The sequence below is a fragment of the Pseudophryne corroboree genome, chromosome 10 (assembly GCF_028390025.1).
Source record: "Pseudophryne corroboree isolate aPseCor3 chromosome 10, aPseCor3.hap2, whole genome shotgun sequence".
In the NCBI taxonomy this organism is placed as follows: Eukaryota; Metazoa; Chordata; class Amphibia; order Anura; family Myobatrachidae; genus Pseudophryne; species Pseudophryne corroboree.
The window spans coordinates 345,924,565-345,945,552 of NC_086453.1; the positions used below are offsets into that span (position 1 = coordinate 345,924,565).

Consider the following 20,988-nt stretch of genomic DNA (forward strand, 5'->3'; position numbering starts at 1 on the left):
GACATTTCAATATACAAGAATCCTGATTTACCTTCAATTCTGGAGTATACCCTGTACCGCAAGCCCACCGACCGGAACACGTTGCTATGGGCATCCAGCCATCACCCAGACAGTTTAAAGTCTAATCTACCCGTCTCTCAATTTCTTAGAGTACTAAGAAATTCTAATGCGATAAATGCCGAGACCCAATTATTTGAATGCAGACAGCGATTTATCGAACGTGGTTACACAGCCGCAGTGGTTGACAGATGCATGACCAAAGCTCGCAATCTACACATACACAAGACCAACAACAAAAAGAAGACCCTTGATCGGATCATCTTTAAAACCAGTTGCAATACTGGCTTACACAATGTGGAGAGATCGATCAAGAAAAATTGGTCTATGATCAGCACTGACCCGAAGTTCAAAAAAGTTGGCGCTCGACCACCTCTACTAAGCGTACAAAGAGGTGCCAATCTGAAGGACATGTTGATGAGACCTACAATGCGACCGTCAGCATCTCCTGGCACTACTTGGTTAAATGTGAACCCAGGTTGTTTCAAGTGCTTGAAATGTATGACTTGCAGAGCCATGATAACTGGACGTTTCTTTAATCACCCACTGCACGGTACCAAAATTGAATTAAGACACCATCTAACATGCCTAATGGACCATGTGATTTATTATCTTACATGCCCCTGTGGAAAAATGTATGTGGGGAAAACTATTAGAACATACCGCGAACGGATCAACCAACATAGATCCTCGATACAATTGGCACTCACCAGTGGCAAGAGCGATAAACCTGTAGCACTTCACTTTCTGCAGTTTAAACATCAAGTAGCTACGTTACGACATATGATAATTGATTGGATCCCACCACCACCACGAGGAGGTGACAGAGGGGTATCATTATTGAAAAGAGAGGCATATTGGATACATCATCTGGGCACTGTATCCCCAAGGGGTTTGAACGAACAAAACCATCTCAGTGTGTTCCTGTGATGTGAATCAATCGTGATTTTTTGTGATTTTTTGAGATTATTTTTGTGTTTATGGGTAACCACCATGGCCACTTAGCTTTTCAGTCCACTTTAGTTTAGTTGAGTTTAGCTTAGTTTAATTTAGTTTAATTTGGCTTAAGTTAATATATATGTTTTTAAATGTATTGTCATGTTAGTTATATATGTTATATGTAGTATTCATGCTGTCTATTGTGGAGCTCTGGATATTCCTTGAATCCGCCCTACCAAGTATTATCAGTGTTGTTATTTTGAAACACTTCACTTATTTGATCCATCCATATGTTATGCCCGATTATCTATTTTTACATAGAGTTATTTTTACATAGAGTTATTCCTTCTTTTTTTGTATTCGTAGCATACGATCTAAGGCGGAAGCGCTTTGCGTGTCAATGACGCGCTGCGTTCCACCTGATTATTCATTGTAGTATCGTTATTCCGGAAGCAATGGTTTTTCATATAGCGGAAGTGCCATGCGGGTCACGGTTGGCTTGCGTTCCACCAACTTCTATAGGGAATATCACACTATCAAAGGCGGAAGCGCCATGCGTGTCATTGACGCGCTGCGTTCCACCGGATTACTCAATGTAGTATCGTCATTCTGGAAGTAATGGTTTTTCTTATTGCGGAAGTGCCGTGCGTGTCACGGCTGGCGTGCGTTCCACTGACGATATCAACATCTACAGGGTACTTGGTGAGCGCTCTAAGATTTAATGTCGTAACCACTGTATGTATTTCAATATGTGGTAAACATATGGTATCTACTTTATACACTTCTAGTTCACCATAGATCTAGTGGTTTATTTAGGTTTACGGCATTGCTATTAATTGATTGGAGGGCGGGCTCTATTTGGGTATTTAGGGCTCCACAATATTGGTCATTTGATCTGTGATTGTGACGGTTGCACATACTGGTCTGGAAGAAGGTCCGGCTAGGACCGAAACGTCGACCAACCATGATTTAATCACCGTTGTGAATTTTGATAAACGGCTTTATCTGCATTTAAATACAAGTCTGGTGAGTGCCTTCTTTACTAATTGGATATATATATATATATATATATATATATATATATATACACACACACACACACACACACACACACACACACACACACACACACACACACACACACACACACACACACACTATATATATATATAAATATATATATATATCTCAATCCCAATATAGACACTCGTTTGTCTTAGTAAAGGGAACGCCTTCCGGACTCAGCAGACTAATGCACTGCTTTGGGTTTTATTACCCTTCGTTAGGCTTAGTACATACTGTCCGGAGGTGTTCTTTTTATTAAGACCAACGAGTGTCTATATTGGGATTGTTGCCTTGGATGTGTATGGCACCGTGGCATTGATATTTCCAGAGGAGAGTGCCGGTCATCTGGACCGTGTGTGTACGCACAGTATATGTTTGTATTTAAAGCACGGAGAGAGATGAAGCACTAACCAATCAGCTCCTACCTGTCCTTTTCCAAACACAGCCTGTAACATGAGAGTCAGAGCTGATTGGTTGATAAATATCCCCCACAATCTGGCAATGGACTTTGTTAAGGATCATTAGCAGGCATCCGCCTCTTGCAGTCGTTATTGGTAAACCACAAGTGGATAGCCTGCTAATTGTGTGAAATGAAATGGTTGCTGTCACATTTGTTTCTAATAGAAGTGTTTTTTTCTCTCCCTGTTGGCAGGCGCGGGGTGCAGATATTCCGGTTCCTGGCGAGTTCCCCAGCGCCGCAGAGCTCCCAGCGCGGTCCTGCGGTAACACTGCCAGCATGAAAGTCAAGAACGTCAAGAAGTGAGTTGTCTGTGGGTTTTTTGTTTTTCTCATACTTCCTTCTCCAGGACATGTGTATGCTGTTACTGTGACGAGAAGTGTGACCTGCTACGCATTGTAAATGTGTGATAACCGATTGTGACCTTGTGTGTTACATGTGGTAGTGTCCGAAGGTAACCGCAATGAGCGTGGCAGGGGGACAGGCCGCAATACACACAGGGAGAGTTCTGCAGCTGTAGCTGGATATATAGATGGGTCTTTCCCGCTCATAAATAAACCAATTGGGAATGACAAAATGACATAGCTAGCATACACCGACCACTGGGGTGTGTGACACTTGTACATCTGTGTACGCCACTGGATATGTGTAAGACAGACTCCCAATGTGAGCAGCCGCGACTCTTCCTCACACCAAGCCCCGTACTTGTTACATATGTAAAACCAATTCCAGTGTGGGTAAGGTCACAGGCCGGCGTCTCTGGTACACCGTGTGACAAAGATGCTAAATCTGGTATTGTCTCGATCCCGCCAGCGCCTCTCGTGGTACTCCATAAAGACGCTCTGTAAATTAGGGCGCATCTTCATGTAACTTCCGGTGTTGTGGAAGAACGTCATTCACTCCCGCTCTTACCCTCTTGTATTTACCAGAATATCCTTCAGCAAAGGTCATTTCCCGAAGCTGGCAGAGTGCGCCCACTTCCACTACGAGAACGTGGACTTCGGCAGCGTGCAGGTAACTGGGTGATTACGTTTTAGCTCTTCATTAGGATTTACGGTATTATGCTGTACAAGTCATATCAGTCCTTTTTCCAACTTTAAGGTGAACTTGAAAACCAACAACATTAATCGGAAAGAAAGATGTGCAGAAAGTACATGGTTGTATAAATGTTCACACCCCCAAATGAATACTTTTGTAGAGGCACCTTTTGCTATTTATTATAGCAGTGAGTCTTTCTGAATAAGTCTCTGTCAACATCGCACCTCAAGGTCCATGGAATTGTGATGGATCTCCTGTGCAGGGCTGAGGTCTGGGCTCTGCCTGAGCCATTCCAAGACTCGGCTCTTCCGTTCAACTGTTCCCTTGGCTGACTTAGGCATGTGCTTTTTATTGGTATCATGTTGGGAGGTGACATTCCTTTATCAGCTGATATTTTATGTCTATATCCTGACTGGAGCCCAGAAATTCCAGCAGCTCCTGTGTTGTTGCTATAGATCTCTCATTGTCTCCATGTCCTCTCATCCGCTTTGGAGGAAGGTGTCCGTTACTATTGATAATAGTCTCTCGGTGAACTAGGTGTGTACACACACACACACACACACACACACACACACACACACACACTTCCCCTCGACCCTCGCACCCATACCTCCATCCCCTGTGATTGCCAGTACATGGCTCACAAAATTCAGATGTAGCAAATAAAATGAGGCAGGAACAACCTGTGAGCTGGGAAGCAAATCAGCTTAGCCTGCAGGGCACACACTGGTACTCTTACAAGCGGGGTGTGTGAGAGAACCACTTACAGCAGGCATGTCCAAACTGCGGCCCTCCAGCTGTTGTGAAACTACATATCCCAGCATGCCCTGACACAGTTTTGCTGTCAGAGAATGCTAAATCTGTGTCAGGGCAAACTGAAGTATTATAGGAACCTCTAGTTCACCTCCATTGTTACATAGTACATGTTGTGCTTTATCAAGCCCAAGCAACAGCCTCTATCTCACATACACCTCCCTAACACACAGGATTCAGATATACAAAAGCCCACATGATGAATATAGGCAACAAAAGTAAAAATACACTGTCCCCAGAATCTGGTGCAGGCTGCTGAAGTCGGCGTCACTCTGATTGCTGCGGGGGCTGCTGCCTCATGGGTGGGGAGGGTGTCTGCAGGGAGTAGGCAGTGCCTGCTGCTTGTAGTTGTGCGGTGCTGTCCCCTGCCCGACTCTTCCAATTGCAATGCGCACTTGCCGCTAGGCTGTCTGTTCCTGTTCCACTCAGTTGAACCGCGGTGGTAGGGAGGCAGGCTGGGACAGAGAAGAGAAGGACACTGCGGACCTGGTTTGTGCTCCTATGAACCTCTTGGCCCTCTGAGCCTCGGGACATGTGTACCCTCTCTACTGCCCTGTCGCCGGGGCTGACAATGAGCTCCCATAGATGTAATGAAAGCTCATGGCGGACCATGGCTGTACCGGTAGTATGCTGTACAGTAACAGCTGGTGGGAGGGGAGCAGGTACTGATTATTGGGCCTGGGTCTCTGTAGGGGCCCGGGATTGCAGGGAGGCGTGGCCATTAGCCAAAACCTTGCTATGTCTTGGCAGCAATCCGCAACTGATGAGGGTCTGCCCGGAGTCTCGGCGCCCTGTGCATGCCTCTTACCTTTCAATGTGAGTATCTCTGGTTACTGAATACCGCTACAGGCATACTACGAAAGGGTATGAACACTTAAGCAACAAGGTGTTACAAACTTTCTATCTCATTACTTACCCTAAAATTGCCTATTTAATTTTCCCTTGTATTTTGTTGGTCACTAGGTCATATTACGGAGGGAAAGCGGTCAGGCTTTGTATCACTGTAGGCTGTATATCAGCAGTCCAGCTGATGAGAGATGAGCGTCAGATGCTCCTCTCCATTACTCTCCCTCCACTGGTCCCACATGATGCATCTTGTCCTGTGAGCACTGCGGGGATCCTCTCTGTGATGGATCATGTCAGTCGCCTCTCATAAGGTCATCTAACTACCGGCTTATACTAAACCCCCCAGCTTCAGGCAATCTCAGCGTAGTAGGGGATTTATACGTTCCATAAGCTTCTCTCTCCATATGGAGTTCACAAATCAAAGCAGCGTAACTGTAATCATTAAACATAACCATTGTACTTCTCACAGCCTTCTGCATCCAGCCACTAGGGGGCACTTGTTTGTATGTTGGGATTGTGAGCTGGTCTGAGAATACAGGCTAGGTTAGTGTTATAAATTATGAAGCCCCCAGCTCCTTTGTGGTGTACAGTCATACTTGTTTGTCACTGCTGGTCACACTAGTTTATGTTGCCAACTGATATGCTCTTACAATTAGAGGTGTCCTGTTTGATTAAGTGGATTGTTATTGCTTTTGAAGGTTAAAGTGGACCCCCATGTCTCCCACCACACATTTGTCTCCACATTCCCCTGACCCCCATGTCTCTCACCACACATTTGTCTCCACATTCCCCTGACCCCCATGTCTCCTGCCACACATTTGTCTCCACATTCCCCTGACCCCCATGTCTCCCGCCACACATTTGTCTCCACATTCCCCTGACCCCTACGTCTCCCGCCACACATTTGTCTCCACATTCCCCTGACCCCCACGTCTCCCGCCACACATTTGTCTCCACATTCCCCTGACCCCCACGTCTCCCGCCACACATTTGTCTCCTCATTCCCCTGACTCTCACCACATAGTTGTCCACACATTTCCCTTACCCCCACATATTCCGCCACACATTTGTCGCCACATTCCCCTGACCCTCACGTCTCCCGCCACACATTTGTCTCCACATTCCCCTGAACCTCACGTCTCCCGCCACACATTTGTCTCCACATTCCCCTGAACCTCACGTCTCCCGCCACACATTTGTCTCCACATTCCCCTGAACCTCACGTCTCCCGCCACACATTTGTCTCCATATTCTCCTGACCCCGTCTCCCGCCACACAGTTGTCTCCACATTCCCCTGACCCCGTCTCCCGCCACACAGTTGTCTCCACATTCCCCTGACCCCCACGTCTCCCGCCACACATTTGTCTCCACATTCCCCTGACCCCCATGTCTCCCGCCACACATTTGTCTCCACATTCCCCTGACCCCCATGTCTCCCGCCACACATTTGTCGCCACATTCCCCTGACCCTCACGTCTCCCGCCACACAATTGTCTCCACATTCCCCTGACCCCCATGTCTCCCACCACACATTTGTCTCCACATTCCCCTGACCCCCATGTCTCCCGCCACACATTTGTCTCCACATTCCCCTGAACCTCACGTCTCCCGCCACACATTTGTCTCCACGTTCCCCTGACCCCCATGTCTCCCGTCACACATTTGTCTCCATATTCCCCTGACCCCGTCTCCCGCCACACAGTTGTCTCCACATTCCCCTGACCCCCACGTCTCCCGCCACACAGTTGTCTCCACATTCCCCTGACCCCCATGTCTCCCGCCACACATTTGTCTCCACATTCCCCTGACCCCCATGTCTCCCGCCACACATTTGTCTCCACATTCCCCTTACACCCATGTCTCCCGCCACACATTTGTCTCCACATTCCCCTGACCCCCACGTCTCCCGCCACACAATTGTCTCCACATTCCCCTGACCCCCATGTCTCCCACCACACATTTGTCTCCACATTCCCCTGACCCCCATGTCTCCCGCCACACATTTGTCTCCACATTCCCCTGAACCTCACGTCTCCCGCCACACATTTGTCTCCACGTTCCCCTGACCCCCATGTCTCCCGTCACACATTTGTCTCCATATTCCCCTGACCCCGTCTCCCGCCACACAGTTGTCTCCACATTCCCCTGACCCCCACGTCTCCCGCCACACAGTTGTCTCCACATTCCCCTGACCCCCATGTCTCCCGCCACACACTTGTCGCCACATTCCCCTGACCCTCACGTCTCCCGCCACACGTTTGTCTCCACATTCCCCTTACACCCATGTCTCCCGCCACACATTTGTCTCCACATTCCCCTGACCCCCACGTCTCCCGCCACACAATTGTCTCCACATTCCCCTGACCCCCATGTCTCCCACCACACATTTGTCTCCACATTCCCCTTACCCTGTCTCCCACCACACATTTGTCTCCACATTCCCCTGACCCCCACCACAGAGTTATCCACACATTTCCCTTACCCCCACATATTCCGCCACACATTTGTCTCCACATTCCCCTGACCCTCACGTCTCCCACCACACATTTGTCTCCACGTTCCCCTGAACCTCACGTCTCCCGCCACACATTTGTCTCCACGTTCCCCTGAACCTCACGTCTCCCGCCACACATTTGTCTCCACGTTCCCCTGAACCTCACGTCTCCCGCCACACATTTGTCTCCACATTCCCCTGACCCCCATGTCTCCCGCCACACATTTGTCTCCACATTCCCCTTACCCTGTCTCCCGCCACACATTTGTCTCCACATTCCCCTGACGCCCATGTCTCCCGCCACACATTTGTCTCCACATTCCCCTGACCCCCATGTCTCCCGCCACACATTTGTCTCCACATTCCCCTGACCCCCATGTCTCCCGCCACACATTTGTCTCCACATTCCCCTGAACCTCACATCTCCCGCCACACATTTCCCTTACCCCCACATATTCCGCCACACATTTGTCTCCACATTCCCCTGACCCCCACCACATAGTTGTCCACACATTTCCCACCTCCACATATTTCGCCACAAATTTGTTACCACAAGACGGGAGACCTTAAAGTCTCCCGCCACACATTTCCCTGACCTCCACATCTTCCCACCCTTCTCTCTCACTCATGTCCCTTTGGTGTGTGATGTGTACATATGTAGTGGGCAACTTATCAGTTCTATATAACCACTTTCATAGATTCCTCACATTAGTGAATGCAGCAATATGCTACAGTGTAACTATTTTCGTGTGTCTGAGCTGACCGAGCATGCCGGCAGAATTGCTGGAACCCAATGTACAGCCATGTCCAAATAGATACAGGCTGTCAGCGCTTGCTGTGGCTTGTAGGCTTATAGCAGTACGCTACAATCTCAGATACACTAGAACAGTTATACAGGGGTTTGCCATTGCTTTACTGCCAGCACCAAAGGTCACTACATGCCCGTCCAATCCCAAGCAGCCAGCGTGCCATTATTGTGCGTTATTGGCCAAGATTCTCCAGCTCATGTCTATTGGCTATTGATGCCATGGCACTGCTTGAAATGATTATAGAGATACAGTAGATTTGATATGGATATAGAGATTGATAAGGTATAGATTAATTTACAGATCTAGCCATCTTACTGCGATGTGGCACGCTACATGGCACGCCAGGCTGCGACTATTTGCAGCCGGAGATCGCTACATTAATTCCTAAAGTAATAGCCGCAGCCTGGCGCAGCATCGCAGTAAGGTGAGCATGGCTACATCTGCATGTGATTGTGATATTAAGTCATTTCCTGGAGGTTTGAAAAGTGGAGGTTTCAGGGTGATTTACCTTTAACTAAATGAGGTGAATTATAAGTCACCATGTAAACATGTAATTCACAAAAAATGGGCAAATTTGGTGATAATCGACCTTGATAACTTTGCCTCTGTGCAGACACTGGAAGCTTATTGGGCAGCACGGATGGTGTAATGGTTAGCGTCATTGCCTTATAGCACTGAGATCACGAGTTCGATTCCCACCATTCCCTGTGTGGAGTTTGTATATTCTCCCCGTGCTTGCGTGGGTTTCCTCCCACTCTCCCAACAAAATCAACCCTGGTGTGAATGCGTGTACATGTGGTAAGGAATCTAGGGGGGTCATTCCGAGTTGATCGCTAGCTGCCGTTGTTCGCTGCGTAGCAGTCAGTGAAAAAAAACGGCTAATCTGCGCATGCATATGCACCGCAATGCGCACGCGCGTCTCACGGTTTTGAAGTCCTTTGTGGTTTTGCAGTGGTTCTAGCGACGATTCCAATTGCACAGCCGAACGCAAGGAGATTGACAGGAAGTGGGAGTTTCTGGGTGGCAACTGACCGTTTTCTGGGAGTGTTTGGAAAAACGTGGGCGTGGCCGGTCGTTTGCTGGGCGGGTATCTGACGTCTGGGCGGGTATCTACCATGTCACTCGTCGCAGCAATCATCGTACAGAATACGTAACTACAGGGCTGGTCTTGTTCTGCACATAATGTGTTTGCTGCCGCGCGGCTGCATAGGCGTTGGCACTTCTGCAAAGCGAAAATACGCTCCCCCGTGGGCGGCGACTATGTGTTTGCACGGCTGCTAAAAGTAGCTAGCGTGCGATCAACTCGGAATGACCTCCATATATTGTAAGCTCCACTGGTGCAGGGACGGATGTGAATAGCCAAATGTTCTCTGTAAAGAGCTGCGGAATATGTGTGCACTATATAAATAACTGGTAATAAAATAGAATAAATTAGTACGTTGTCACGTCCCTAGCTGTAACATTAGTAACCACCAGAGGGCGCCATTAACATTCTGAAGTCTTAAAGAGGTGGTCACTTGAAAATGTGTCTCTTATATTCCAAGGACTACAGTAAAAGTTCACTAACACTAGTCCCTGGGGCTCATACACAGTTACGTCCTGACTATCACCATAGTAACATTATTCATGGCTAACGTTAAGACGATAGTATTTGTTATTTGCGGTACATAACGATGACGCTCATCCCAGCTGTAATAAGAACCCGACAGATCAGAATCAGCTTTATTGGCCAGGTGTACTGTATGTGAATAAGAATTGTGTTCGCTCAGCAGTGCCGCTTTCGTTTGTATTCCCAGCTGGAGAACAGTGTTTGCCAATATGCGGATGTAATTAAGTTTACAGAAATATTGATCTAAGTGCAGACTGAGGTTTTCATTCCCGTTGTAGCCCCGGCCCACTAGCAGGTAGCTCCCGTAATAGGCTGCAGAGCTGCTTAGTAAGAGAGGCCAATGTACCTCATATCCGAGTTCAATATGTAACCACTAGAGATCTGCACCAGGAATTGGAGACGTTACGAAGGGGTAATCAGCACAGTATGGGGAGGGCACGCTATGTGCTGTCCATACGTGATCTATTTCCTCGAATCTGGGCATAAGTCAGGAAACACAGGGAGGTGTGCTGGGAATTTATCAGGAGAGAAAGGGGGACATTTACTAAGCAGTGATAAGAGCGGAAAAGTGAGCCAGTGGAGAAGTGGCCCCATCAACCAATCAGCACTGAAGTAGCATCTATAATTTGCATACTATAAAATGATACAGAGCTTCTGATTGGTTGATGGGGCAACTTCTCCACTGGCTCACTTCCCCGCTCTTATCGCTGCTTAGTAAATGTCCCCCAAAGCCTCTTCTCCAACATGACCCGTGTGTCACAGTACATGGACAGTGGTTTATGGGGGCGTATTTCTGCCCAAATGTGTCCCTCTGGGTAGATGCATGGAGCGTGGCAGAGAGGAGGAGCAGGATAATGGCTTTTCTTTTTATGTTGGAACCACTTTATCAAAGGTGGAGTGAGGCGCTGACCCCAGGGTGTGTACTGGTGGGAAGAGGGCGGTGCCACGCTGCTCTTGTGACGTTATGGACGGTCGTTTTCACATGAAGACACCACCGTAATAACATGTTTATAGAACTCATCGGCTTGTATAGGGATTTTTGTACATATACAGAATCTTTAGGTTTCACCATATTAAACACTAAATGACCAGACGTTTCTATATGTACAAAACCTATAAAAGACGAGGGTTCATCGTACAGAGCCTATAGCTTTTTACTGTATAATATGACGAGGATGTACCGTACATGTACAGAGCCTATAGCTTTTTACTGTATAATATGACGAGGATTTACCGTACATGTACAGAGCCTATAGCTTTTTACTGTATAATATGACGAGGGTTTACCGTACATGTACAGAGCCTATAGCTTTTTACTGTATAATATGACGAGGATTTACCGTACATGTACAGAGCCTATAGCTTTTCATCATATAATACAGTATGATGAGGGTTCTCCGTACATGTACAAAACCTTCATTATAGATAATATATTTTCAGTATTTATGAAGCTTGCTCTTGAGACAGGCAGCGGTAGGGGTAGTGGGGAGTAGGGGCAGGTAGTGCTAGGGATATGGTAAGGGCAGGCAGTACTGTGGGACAGTGTTGGGGGTAGAGAGGGGATAAGGGCAGGCAGCAGTAGGGGGTAGTGGGGAGTAGGGGCAGGCAGTGCTAGGGATATGGTAAGGGCAGGCAGTACTGTGGGACAGTGTTGGGGGTAGAGAGGGGATAAGGGCAGGCAGCAGTAGGGGTAGTGGGGAGTAGGGGCAGGCAGTGCTAGGGATATGGTAAGGGCAGGCAGTACTGTGGGACAGTGTTGGGGGTAGAGAGGGGATAAGGGCAGGCAGCAGTAGGGGGTAGTGGGGGGTAGGGGTAGGCAGTGCTAGGGATATGGTATGGGCAGGCAGTACTGTGGGACAGTGTTGGGGGTAGAGGGGATAAGGGCAGGCAGCAGTAGGGGGTAGTGGGGAGTAGGGGCAGGCAGTGCTAGGGATATGGTAAGGGCAGGCAGTACTGTGGGACAGTGTTGGGGGTAGAGAGGGGATAAGGGCAGGCAGCAGTAGGGGGTAGTGGGGAGTAGGGGCAGGCAGTGCTAGGGATATGGTAAGGGCAGGCAGTACTGTGGGACAGTGTTGGGGGTAGAGAGGGGATAAGGGCAGGCAGCAGTAGGGGGTAGTGGGGAGTAGGGGCAGGCAGTGCTAGGGATATGGTAAGGGCAGGCAGTACTGTAGGACAGTTTTGGGGATAGAGAGGGGATAAGGGCAGGCAGCAGTAGGGGGTAGTGGGGAGTAGGGGCAGGCAGTGCTAGGGATATGGTAAGGGCAGGCAGTACTGTGGGACAGTGTTGGGGGTAGAGAGGGGATAAGGGCAGGCAGCAGTAGGGGTAGTGGGGAGTAGGGGCAGGCAGTGCTAGGGATATGGTAAGGGCAGGCAGTACTGTGGGACAGTGTTGGGGGTAGAGAGGGGATAAGGGCAGGCAGCAGTAGGGGGTAGTGGGGAGTAGGGGTAGGCAGTGCTAGGGATATGGTAAGGGCAGGCAGTACTGTGTGACAGTGTTGGGGGTAGAGAGGGGATAAGGGCAGGCAGCAGTAGGGGGTAGTGGGGAGTAGGGGTAGGCAGTGCTAGGGATATGGTAAGGGCAGGCAGTACTGTGGGACAGTGTTGTGGGTAGAGAGGGGATAATGACAGGCAGCAGTATGGGTAGTGGGGAGTAGGGGCAGGCAGTGCTAGGGATATATGGTAAGGGCACGCAGTACTGTGGGACAGTGTTGGGGGTAGAGAGTGGATAAGGGCAGGCAGCAGTAGGGGTAGGCAGTGCTAGGGATATGGTAAGGGCAGGCAGTACTGTGGGACAGTGTTGGGGGTAGAGAGGGGATAAGGACAGGCAGCAGTAGGGGTAGTGGGAAGTAGGGGCAGGCAGTGCTAGGGATATGGTAAGGGCAGGCAGTACTGTGGGACAGTTTTGGGGGTAGAGAGGGGATAAGGGCAGGCAGCAGTAGGGGTAGTGGGGAGTAGGGGCAGGCAGTGCTAGGGATATGGTAAGGGCAGGGAGTACTGTGGTACAGTGTTGGGGGTAGAGAGGGGATAAGGGCAGGCAGCAGTAGGGGTAGTGTGGAGTAGGGGCAGGCAGTGCTAGGGATATGGTAAGGGCAGGCAGTACTGTGGGACAGTGTTGGGGGTAGAGAGGGGATAAGGGCAGGCAGCAGTAGGGGTAGTGTGGAGTAGGTGCAGGCAGTGCTAGGAATATGGTAAGGGTAGGCAGTACTGTGGGACAGTGTTGGGGGTAGAGAGAGGATAAGGGCAGGCAGCAGTAGGGGTAGTGGGGGGAGTAGGGGCAGGCAGTGCTAGGGATATGGTAAGGGCAGGCAGTACTGTGGTACAGTGTTGGGGGTAGAGAGGGGATAAGGGCAGGCAGCAGTAGGGGCAGGCAGTGCTAGGGATATGGTAAGGGCAGGCAGTTCTGTGGGACAGTGTTGGGTGTAGAGAGGGGATAAGGGCAGGCAGCATTAGGGGTAGGCAGTGCTAGGGATATGGTAAGGGCAGGCAGTACTGTGGACAGCGTTGGGGGTAGAGAGGGGATAAGGACAGGCAGCAGTAGGGGTAGTGGTGAGTAGGCACAGGCAGTGCTAGGGATATGGTAAGGGCAGGCAGTACTGTGGGACAGCGTTGGGGGTAGAGAGGGGATAAGGACAGGCAGCAGTAGGGGTAGTGGTGAGTAGGCGCAGGCAGTGCTAGGGATATGGTAAGGGCAGGCAGTACTGTGGGACAGTGTTGGGATTAGAGAGGGGATAAGGACAGGCAGCAGTAGTGTGGAGTAGGGGTAGGCAGTACTGTGGGACAGTGTTGGGGTAGAGAGGGGATAAGGGCAGGCAGCAGTAGGGGTAGGCAGTGCTAGGGATATGGTAAGGGCAGGCAGTACTGTGGGACAGTGTTGGGGGTAGAGAGGGGATAAGGACAGGCAGCAGTAGGGGTAGGCAGTGCTAGGGATATGGTAAGGGCAGGCAGTACTGTGGGACAGTGTTGGGGGTAGAGAGGGGATAAGGGCAGGCAGCAGTAGGGGTAGGCAGTGCTAGGGATATGGTAAGGGCAGGCAGTACTGTGTGACAGTGTTGGGGGTAGAGAGGGGATAAGGGCAGGCAGCAGTAGGGGGTAGTGGGGAGTAGGGGTAGGCAGTGCTAGGGATATGGTAAGGGCAGGCAGTACTGTGGGACAGTGTTGGGGGTAGAGAGGGGATAAGGGCAGGCAGCAGTAGGGGTAGTGGGGAGTAGGGTCAGGCAGTGCTAGGGATATGGTAAGGGCAGGCAGTACTGTGGGACAGTGTTGGGATGAGAGAGGGGATAAGGACAGGCAGCAGTAGTGTGGAGTAGGGGCAGGCAGTACTGTTGGACAGTGTTGGGGTAGAGAGGGGATAAGGGCAGGCAGCAGTAGGGGTAGTGGGGAGTAGGGGCAGGCAGTGCTAGGGATATGGTAAGGGCAGGCAGTACTGTGGGACAGTGTTGGGGGTAGAGAGGGGATAAGGGCAGGCAGCAGTAGGGGTAGTGGGGAGTAGGGGCAGGCAGTGCTAGGGATATGGTAAGGGCAGGCAGTACTGTGGGACAGTGTTGGGGGTAGAGAGGCGATAAGGACAGGCAGCAGTAGTGTGGAGTAGGGGCAGGCAGTGCTAGGGATATGGTAAGGGCGGGCAGTACTGTGGGACAGTGTTGGGGGTAGAGAGGGGATAAGGACAGGCAGCAGATGGTGCAGGAAGAGAGTAAAGGTAGATAGCATTTGAGCCAGTACTAGGGCCGAGGAGGATGTTAGAGGTAGACAAGTGCTAGGGGGTAGGGAGAGGGGCAAGAGTAGATAACAGATCTCTCTTGTATTCTCTATCACCCTGTGCCCTCACCATCATTTGCATGATTAGCAGCTGCTCTCTCCCCCGTTGCATGATCATCTACATGCATCCTCATGGTCAGGGGCAGCTTGAGGTACAGCGCTGCCACGCAAGCTCCTCAGCTCTTTGTGGCTAGAATTTGAGCCGTTGAGCTATATATGTCGCCTTCTGCACTTCGCTGGGTACAGCAGCTGCTGCACCCCGAAGTGAAGCCGCCAGTGGCTGGCTCGTCCTCCATTTCTTATAGTCATCACAGGATTGTCCATGGGGTCAGGAGACATCACAGGAGCCCTAGGATTGGCTGCAGCAGAGTACGCCCCCAAGGACCCACCAATTCTGTAAAAGCGAGTCCTGTTCTCAGTCTAGGGTAAAATACACGCTACAGCACATATTTGCGATCGCTGATGGGATTGGCTACCTGTGCGGAGCATTTAAGTTGTGCAAAAAAGAAGTGACAGGGTAGGACACATCTAAACAGAACTTATATAGGTTCACTGTACATATACATATCCCATAGGTGTTCACTGTAAAATACAGTATACGGGTCAAGGGACATTTTATACGAACAGAACCTATATCTTTTCAGCACATGTGCAGAACATACAGGTTTTCGCCATATAAGACTGTATATAAGGGGGTACGTGTACAGAACCTATACTTTTTCAGACTATAATACACAATATAAGATGAGGGATGTCTGTACATATACTGAGCCTGTTGTGTATCAACATATAGTAATATATGGGATCGTAGTTCATATACAGAACCTATAGGTATTCACTGTATACTACAGTGTTTTACTAGGGACTGTTGTACGTATATATAGACTGGGGCGGTTCCGCGGGCAGACACCGAGGTGACCTGGCACCCGGGACCCTTTACTAGCATAATATATTACATGAGGTTATCACACGTTACTCATGGGTACCATTTAATATTAGGGACAAGGCTATATCTATATAAGACCACTATATTAGGCAACGCTACTTAGAGAGTACTTAAGCATATGGTCTCCACGTGAGCTTACGGTCAATATTCCAGTCTAGAGTCCACTCTGCCTGCAGCCTTCCAGTATGTCTTTGTTGCACCCACGTAAACACGGGGAGAAGGGAATCTATATAGTGCTTGTACTCTTTGGTGGTACTGTATGATACTGCTGCCAGTTTTGACATATAGTTGTGGTTGGTTTTGGGGGATTTGTATTTTCCGTTTCCTCACCAAATGAAAAGCACGTTCGCCCATGGGTCCCCTGATATCTACCCAATCTAACACTTGCATTCAACTGTAAAGCACTGTATATAAATATATAAAAGACAGTAATAACAGCCCATCTGTTTTCCCAGAATTTGCTCCTTCTTTGGGTACTAAATATAATATACTAATGTTTTTGTGGTACATGACCCTGTTTATCTGCCTCGTGCCATCCTTACATTTTGCTGTTGTAAAATCACCCTGCAACTATCAGTGGTCCAAGTGGCAGTGTACGTGGTAGGAAGACTATGGGGTATATTCAATAAGAGACGGAAACTGCCGTCTTGTCGCAAAGACGGCAGTTACCGACTGATTAAGGTCGGAAGGGGTTCTGACCTATTTAGTAGGGGCAGGTTTTTTCCGACAAGTCAGGAATTCCCGACTTGTCGGAAACGGGGCCAAATCCGTCAGGTTTTAGCCCGTTTCCAACAATCTCAATCCGACTTAAAAAAAAAAGTTGGATTGAGGTGAAGAGATGGGGGAGTGGTGCGGCGGCTACAGGGAGCGAGGCTGGCAGGTACCTTATGACGGCCATCCACCGGCTAGGCACCTCTCTCCCTGCAGCGCGGCACCTGGCTAGACGGCCGTGATGTGCAGCTCCCTGTGTTCTCACGCACGGGGAGCTGCTGACCGCATCTGTGCAGACACCGGCCAAATCCGACAGTCTATTGAATAGGGGTTGTCGGATCCAACTCTTATTGAATATACCATTATGTGGGTCCTGTCTATACAACTGCAGGCCCACTCCTCATAATGGCACTAAGTTTCCCCAGAAGCTCTTTGTTGCGGACTTTGCGTGTTTGAATATGCTGTTATGTAACTATTAGAAATGTGCATGGAAATGTGTCTATGGGGTATATTCAATTATAGTCGAATCCATTCTGCCATACATTTGTCGGAATGGATCCGATAGGAGCTATTCAATGAATGGCGAAATCCAATAGGATTTGGCAGTTCCCAACAATCCCAATCCGACTTTTAAAAAAAAGTCAGATTAAGGAGCTGAGGGAGCTGAGAGGAGGAGACGGGGGAGAGCAGGAACCCAGCGGCTGCAGCAGCGTAGCAAGAGGAGGGGGGCTCCGCCACCAGACCTCACGGCAGCGTCCACCCGGCTCCAGCAAGCCAGGTCCCGCTTGCTGAAGCCGGGTGGACGCTGCCGCGAGGTCTGGCGGCGGTGCCTCCCTCCTCCTGCTACGCTGCTGTAACCGCTGGGTTCCTGCTCTCCCCCGTCCCCCCACTGCTCTCCCCAGTCTCCTCCTCTCAGCTCCCAATAGCTGCCGGGCTAAACCCGACAGGTTTTGCTCGGTCCCAGTGTCAATCCAGCTTTTTTAAAAGTCTGATAGAGATTGTCGGAAACGGGGCCAAAACCTGTCAGATTTGGCCCCGTTTCCGACAGACGCACACGTATTGCCGGCTATTCTGCCAATCCACGTGCTTTCCGACAAGTCGGAATTCCCGACTTGGCGGAAAATTCTGGGGTCTATTGAATAGGTTGGAACCCCTTCTGACCTAAAACAGTCGAAAACTGCCGTCTTTCCGACAGGCGACAGCTTTCGTCTGCAATTGAATATACCCCTGTGTCTGATCCAACTGGAGACGGGAAACCTTGTGCCATTAAGTGTTGGGTGATTGTAGATTACTGAGCGCCCAGATAAATATTTCCCTTCTGCTGATCGGGGAACGTCCCTCTATCCAATCCCTGCATTTTACATGTGTGTCTTGTCCTTCAAAACAAAATGACATGTTGCATGTAATCAAAATATAAGCTCAGTCTCGCTCCCAATTAGCAGATTCTCTCATCTGGAGATGTAAATCTTCTCGCCCCCTAAAGACGCCTCTAACGTGCCACACGGATCCAGGCCCTATTCATAGGGCCTGGGTAATATGCATCTGATATGTAAATTAAAGCTGATATAACCGCGATATGTACGGTGTGCAGCTCAATGGTGAACAATACATGATAAATAAATGAGCGCTAGATATACAAATATATAAATATCTGGAGCACCTGTAAAAAAAAATAAAAAAATAAAAAATGATCTCACTTAATCCTTCCAAAAGGAGTTGTAAACATTCTCTTGCTGATTGTGTTTTCTTACAGACGCCACGGATATTTATGTCTGCGCTCATATTTATTTATTTTTCATGCATCTCAACGGCTCAGTACATCATTATATTAAAAGACAAAAAATGTATTTTACAGGCCATACAATGTAGGTTACACCTAGTGATCACTGTACACCTGCTCATTGATGCAAATATCTGATCAGCCAAACATGCATAAAACAGCATGCTGACATGCTAAACCTCTCCACATGGACTACTGTTATTTTTATTGTATTTTAAAAACACAGAGTTCTTAAAAATACACAGAGATAGAAAACCAGGCAGACATGGTCAGGAGGTTCAGTTGTTTTTTAGACCAAATGTCAGAATGGGGAAGAAATGTTCAATAAGTGACCGGAATGTGTAATGATTGTTGTTGCCAGATCGGGAGTTTTCAGTGTCTCAGAAAGAGGACGGAACACAAAACAGTCAGTGAGCAACAGTTCTGTGAGGAGAATTGCCTGAGAGTACACTGGACACAGGCTTACCAAACGTTGAGCAGTTTTGGACTAATAAAACGTTGCCTTGTCCGATAAATGTTGGTCTTTATTGCAGTATACATATGATAGGACCAGAATTTTACGTAAGTAACATGAGCCCATGGACCCAGCCTGCTGTACTTAATTGTTAGCACCGGTAAGCTTGCTGGCGCTGGAATGTCTAATAATTGCACACCACTGGGATCGGATTAGGGCGACTTGCTTGGCAGCATCAATGTGAAAGTGCAATAATTCATGGTACTGGGCAATCTGCTTTAGCCATGTTTTCCATCCATCCAGGCGTGTTTTATTTAGGCACTGGTGTGGTATTCTCTTAGGCTCCATTCTGTAGATGTGTCTGAACCACTTTAAAAGCTGTCTTTTAATAGAGGACTCAGTTGTGGGTTGGTCTTGGCAATAGTTTACGGATGTTTTCATCTTTCCTGCGGTCTGTTAGTTTTACTTGTAGTATGTTTCGTAAGCACCCCGTTTGGAAACGTTCCAGCCTTGTTAGGTCGCTTTTAAGGATTGTCCATGATTCTGAACAGTAAAGTAATATGGTTCAGAATCATGGACGACCACGGTTTACACTCACGCGCTATGACAGTGATGGGACCCATTATTGTAAACGGAGCCAGTCCCCCAGGATGCTCTCACTCCATCCAGTAGGTACATCACTGCAGATCATTGCACTAGCTTCTTATTGTGCGAGATGGGACTTTTCAGGACGTGATACCCAAATGTGTTCTTGTATTATGGAAATATAGGATCATGTGAGTAGAGCAGGGCAGTGTTATTCCCGGTGAGGGGGATGTTTCCGCGTTCTAGGACTTCTCTGCCTACTATGGGGTTGTGACCTATGTGGCACAGAACATCTGACATCTGAAAGCGAGAACATCTGAAAGCCAGTGGCTTTGCCAAGTGATTGGTAGAGCAGTTTAATGTGGCCACTATGGTCTGCAAGAGTGATATAACAAATAAAAAACAAATTAAGCAACACTAGATCGTTATAGACAAACCGCCATGAAGCAAATTACTTATATTTTAATACTAATTTATATTGTTACCACTTCCTGACAATGTCCGTATCATATGATAACTAACAACTGGTATTTTTTTGCTCCCATGTGTACTTAACTGAATATAGAGGGTCATTCCGACCCGATCGCTCGCTGCAGTTCTGAGACAGAGGCGGTCGCTGGGCGGGAGGGGGCTAAACGGCGGCGTGGTCCGACCAAAGCAGGCGTGGCCAGACCATTGGGGGGCGGCTGCGAACTGCGCTGACTGGGAGTTACTCCTCAAATACAAAGTCATCACCGCTCTGCAATCCTTTTTTATTTGTGTGTGTGTGGGGAGGGGGGGTGGAGGGGCCTGGCATGCGGGGCGACTAGCCCTGTGCTGGGCGTCCCACCTCATATTGGGGAAGATGATCTTAGCTGTGCTAAATTTAGCACAGCTAAGATCAATTCGGAATGACCCCCATAGTAATATCAGAATGCATATGTATTTTATATACATTGTTTTAATTGCGTACGTAGAGAATAATGAATGTTGATTTTCAGTGATATATTATTGTTAATGCCGTAGCCATTCACTTCACTTGTGGTTTCCTTGTCTCTCTTGTGGAGTCACGGCTAATTGGTATTAATTGGTGTAATTATTAGCCGACATTGCTTCATTTTCTAGTTGTTTATATTGGGCTGGTGACTTTCTAAGAGGCAGCAGAATAGAATATATTATATAGTATTTATTTTTTTCATCTAAAATATGTATTGTTGATTGCTTCTGTATAGACCACGATCTTCAGACTGCGTGTGCCGTCGCACCAATATCTCAGTGATGTAATACATCGCCCAGTTTATTTTCAGAAACGATTATTACATAGATAATTAGCCAGTTTGTGTCTCGGCTAACTTCAGAGTCACTATTAAATTTCAGACCAAAAGACATCATGTAGGGTTAGGCTCACGCAGCCACATAGTACCGGTCACCTCACACAGCCATATACTGTAGTACCGGTCACCTCACACAGCCATATACTGGAGTACCAGTCACCTCACACAGCCATATACTGGAGTACCGGTCACCTCACACAGTATACTGGAGTACCAGTCACCTCACACAGCCATATACTGTAGTACTAGTCACCTCACACAGCCATATACTGGAGTACCGGTCACCTCACACAGCCATATACTGTAGTACCGGTCA

The 20,988-nt window shown here is 48.5% G+C and overlaps 1 protein-coding gene across 4 annotated transcripts in view; it reads left to right on the forward strand.

The window, feature by feature from the left end:
- The window catches only part of ARHGAP32 (Rho GTPase activating protein 32), a 423,313-nt gene that overhangs the window by 312,177 nt on the left and 90,148 nt on the right, over nucleotides 1-20,988 (forward strand). For all 4 annotated transcript variants that reach the window (XM_063943652.1, XM_063943650.1, XM_063943651.1 and 1 more), the window contains 2 exons: nucleotides 2,714-2,820; nucleotides 3,448-3,532. In XM_063943652.1, coding sequence (XP_063799722.1) covers nucleotides 2,714-2,820; nucleotides 3,448-3,532 — 192 coding nt within the window. The remainder of the gene's footprint in view (nucleotides 1-2,713; nucleotides 2,821-3,447; nucleotides 3,533-20,988) is intronic.